The sequence below is a fragment of the Trichoderma citrinoviride genome (assembly GCF_003025115.1).
Source record: "Trichoderma citrinoviride strain TUCIM 6016 unplaced genomic scaffold BBK36scaffold_103, whole genome shotgun sequence".
Taxonomy (NCBI): Eukaryota; Fungi; Ascomycota; class Sordariomycetes; order Hypocreales; family Hypocreaceae; genus Trichoderma; species Trichoderma citrinoviride.
In genome coordinates, this window is record NW_020194811.1 from 1 (window position 1) to 3952 (window position 3952).

The 3952-nt window shown below is 51.9% G+C and overlaps 2 protein-coding genes across 2 annotated transcripts; one reads left to right on the plus strand and one right to left on the minus strand.

Moving 5' to 3' along the window:
* Window positions 1-2: 2 nt before the first annotated feature.
* On the minus strand, window positions 3-2072 carry BBK36DRAFT_1086335 (N-terminal fungal transcription regulatory domain-containing protein; the record flags this gene model as incomplete). Its single annotated transcript, XM_024888965.1, has 5 exons — window positions 3-132; window positions 200-1002; window positions 1075-1795; window positions 1860-1963; window positions 2031-2072. Coding segments are annotated over 5 exons (1800 nt in total), but the record flags the coding sequence as incomplete, so codon positions are not given.
* A 410-nt stretch (window positions 2073-2482) lies between these two features.
* Window positions 2483-3950, plus strand: BBK36DRAFT_62629 (hypothetical protein; the record flags this gene model as incomplete). Its single annotated transcript, XM_024898391.1, has 4 exons — window positions 2483-2777; window positions 2845-3014; window positions 3079-3822; window positions 3882-3950. Coding segments are annotated over 4 exons (1278 nt in total), but the record flags the coding sequence as incomplete, so codon positions are not given.
* Between the last annotated feature and the right edge of the window lie 2 nt (window positions 3951-3952).

The following is a 3952-nucleotide window of genomic DNA, read 5'->3' on the forward strand; positions in this document are numbered from 1 at the left end:
CGTAACTTGTCGACTACCTCTGCCGCTGATACAATCGACGCCATGTCTGCTGGTGCTGTGCCAACATAAGGGTGGATCAGAATATTGAGAAAGAGTGACATTGCCGCCACAATCGGATATATTGTGGTATGCCTAAGTATCGCGTTCGCGAATTAGATGCAAGCTCTGGCCGGATAGGGTTTGGCGTTCATTGACTCACCAGAAAGTATCATACTTGACCATTGCTATGGGCTCTTTCAACAGACGCAGAGTTGAGCGGCTGGCCTCCAGGGACAAGTCGACGCTCGAATGCATGGCCCTGTGGAGCTCTTCGGGAAGAATGGTGTTTATGCCTTGAGTAGCTCCGAATCTCCTGACTGGCGTGTGAATGATGGTCAAAAGCAAGTGGTATTCCAACTGTAGCTGGACCGATCTCAGGTAGCTTGGGAATGTGTGATTCCAGATTACGCCTTGACTCGGGACCATTGACAACTTGGGGCGAAGCGCCGCGGGGACAGTCAACCGCCAGCTCTCAAGCTCAGAATCCAGCTGGCGAATGCGAGTGAGAAGCTCGCTGTCAATGATATCCCGCTCAGAATACGAGTATAGTAGCTCGTAGATCTTCTCCTTCAGCAGCCCAAGATGCGGATCGCCGGGCAGGAAAGAAAGAACTCGGTCCCAAACATAGGGTCCCATGGCCTCAACATCCGCAGTGTCGGCAGGCAGTTGTAGAAAGGCATCATGATTGAGATATCTCTCGGGGTCGCTCAGATCATAGTACTTGCTGGTGAATCTTATACGTGCTAGCTCAGACGGGAAAGTGAGGTCGTGCTGTTGCGTATAGCACAGCCAAAATAGCTTCCGCAAATGGTTTTGACGGCGCTCAAGGGGTGACGGCTCAGCATTGCTTCCGTGATCCATTGGACGATGGAGATGGCCTTCGAGTTGTTCAATCCCCCCGAGGGCGCCTGATATCATGGCTGAGGCAGTCTCATGCTGGCCAATAGCCATTCGGTATTTGTACTGCCGTCGCAGTTAGTCAAATCTCAAGGTCGCCGTATCAATGGCACAAACGGGTAGACGAGCTCAGCTTACCAAAAGAAAGTACGCTTGAACAAGTTGTATATCCGTCGGGTTGCCTTTGTCGACATGGAGTTCCAGAAAGTATTGCGCCCTTTTCGCGCACACCTCACGCTTTTCCGACACAAGGAGGCAGTCAGACCATCTGAAAAGAGCCACAATGGCAAAGGTCGCCCACAGACATGCCCTAGCTGAGAAGGTCTCCGGGTGATCCTGTGGAAGTTTGTACTTGTAGACAATGTCAATGGTCTCCTCGAATAGCACTTTGTCGAGAGCCGGAAACAGAATTTGAAAGGGAGCGCCCGAGAGAGATGCCAACCACTTGTGCACTGAGTTCCTATCAGGCAGGGTCAAGACCGCCGTAAGATGATCAGATATTGGTTGAAACCCACACAACACGTAGGAGCTTTCCTTTGACAAGCAATAAGAACTTAGTGTTGCAGTATCCGTACGAGTCATGGTAGCAATCCATTTCATGCCAATCTCGGAAACAATGGGAAACCCTCTGTGGTACCAGTTCCGTCCGAAGAGGTGGCTTGCGGTGCGAATATACGGATGGACACCGTGGTCTTCACAGGACGGCTCCTTTGTTTTCCCACGAAAGGCATTGTCGTGGGTCGCGCAGGGCCTTGATTCGAGATGGCGTGGGACTTGGGTAACATCTTGATACGGCGGTATATGCCTCTTGCCTAGCGCCTGCTCAAGTTGTCTGATTCGATCCAGCAGCCTGTTTTCTCTATTGTTTCTGTTTCACATGTCAATAATGACAAAAGGGGTGTACACCTTCGAAGTTCCAGTACCTTTTCTTGGACCTTGTTGTGTTTTCCCTGGAAACTGTGCAAGTGAGATCGTGATGACCGCACCAGTTGCAGGGTAGGCGAGGATCAGGGCGAAGACACTGGATCTAAGGGAACAAGTCGGTCAGACTGTATGTGGCTACAGGAGCCTTGCGCATGTTACAAGCGACTTACCTTTTGCTTGAAGCATGTATCGCAAGCCCTCAGTGGAGGCATGACGACCACAAGATCCAACGATCAGACCACCGCAGCGCACGAGTCGATGAGAATCGACCAATGCGAGGTTGACGATGTCAAGATCAGGGGCAGAGAAGGGAATGAGTAATCGGAGAAGATGGAATATTCTCCGATTACATAAGGCGATCTTGCCTATTTAGGTCCGTCGCCCTGCATGAGCTCCGCCATCTGGCGAATCAACTCACACCAACGCTCAACGCATTTATGGGGCATCTTGGAAGCTCTTGGCAGAGCCATGAGTTCCAGAAGCAATTACGTTTTTGTATGTAGACGGGACTCATTCAGAATATATATAGCTGTATTGAACGAACGGAGCCGTTGAATTTGACTCTTAGAAGATTATAGTATGATTCTGTCTTCATTCCGCCCCCATTCATGCAGCTTGCACCATGACATCCGTTGAAGAGCGCACCCCTTTACTGGGCGAAGATGGCACATACCACGATGGGCACGTCCCGGCGTCAGTCGCCCGTCGACTCTATGTCTCGCACTTTTTGTCCACTTGGAATTCCAGAGTCTTCGAATTCGGGGCGGTGCTCTACATGGCAGTTGTCTTCCCCGGGACGTTGCTGCCCATGTCCCTGTATGCTTTCGTGCGTGGGCTGTCTGCCATCATCTTGGCCCCGGCAGTTGGGTGGTACATTGACACCGGGAACCGGCTTCAAGTCGTCCGTGTCTCCATTGGTGAGCTCAAATCCAATGACTAGAATGCTTGATGTCTATATGCAATTCGAGTTCTAATACACAGTAGTTTTTCAGAGGCTGGTCGTCGCAGCATCGTGCGCCATCTTCTATGCGTTAGCGGTCGATCTCCCACTCGGCTCCGGTGTAAGAGCAGGGCTACTCGCGGCAGTCACAATCTTAGCCTGCGTCGAGAAGCTATGCTCGATATTAAACATGGTCTCCGTTGAGAAAGATTGGGTACGCCAACTATTGCTTTCCCACCAATCCATGCCAAAACTCTGCTGATGCAGTTGTCGCGTAGGTTGTGGTTGTATCACAAAGAGACTCGGAAGCGCTTCGAACCATGAATGCTCAGATGCGGCGGATCGACCTCCTCTGCAAGTTGTTTGGGCCCCTGTTCATCGCCATGGTGGACGCTCGATCCTCACGGGTGGCAATCATTATCAATTTTGGAATGAATGCTGCGTCTCTCCCCATCGAGTATCTGGCCATCGCTCGAGTCTACTACCAGATTCCCGAGCTGCAAGTGGCAAAGACGCAGTCGCAGCGCAGCACTGCACCACAAGCAGAGTCGCCCCATGCGACCAAGTCTCCAGTCAGTAGTGCTTGGAAATCAATGGTTGGAATGGTTCGACAGTCTGCACGGGACTTTTCCATATACTTTAAGCATCGAGCCTTTCTCCCGTCCATGGCCGGCGCCATTCTATACCTCACGGTTCTGAGCTTTGGAGGTCAGATGGTTACATATCTCCTTTCTTCGGGCTATTCATCCATGCAGGTCGGCATTGCGAGGACCTTTGGTGTGATACTCGAAGTCCTGTCCACATGGGCGGCACCTTGGCTGATGGGACGGATCGGGGCGATAAGAGCCGGTCTTTGGATGAGTAGCTGGCAAGTCGTGAACTTGGCCGCGGGAGTCACCATCTTCTGGATATTTCAGGGAAAAGACCCCATCGTTTCAGCAAGCGGGCTGGTTGGGGGTACGGTCCTGAGCCGTCTGGGGCTGCGAGGATTCGACTTGTGTGTGCAGCTTATTGTTCAGGAGGTAAGCGAGGCACGCAGTACATACTGTATCGTCTCCGTCATCACTAACAGCATCACCAGGAGGTCGAAGCCGAACACCGCGGCGTCTTTTCGTCCGTCGAAGCGGCCTGGCAGAATGCCTTTGAGCTCCT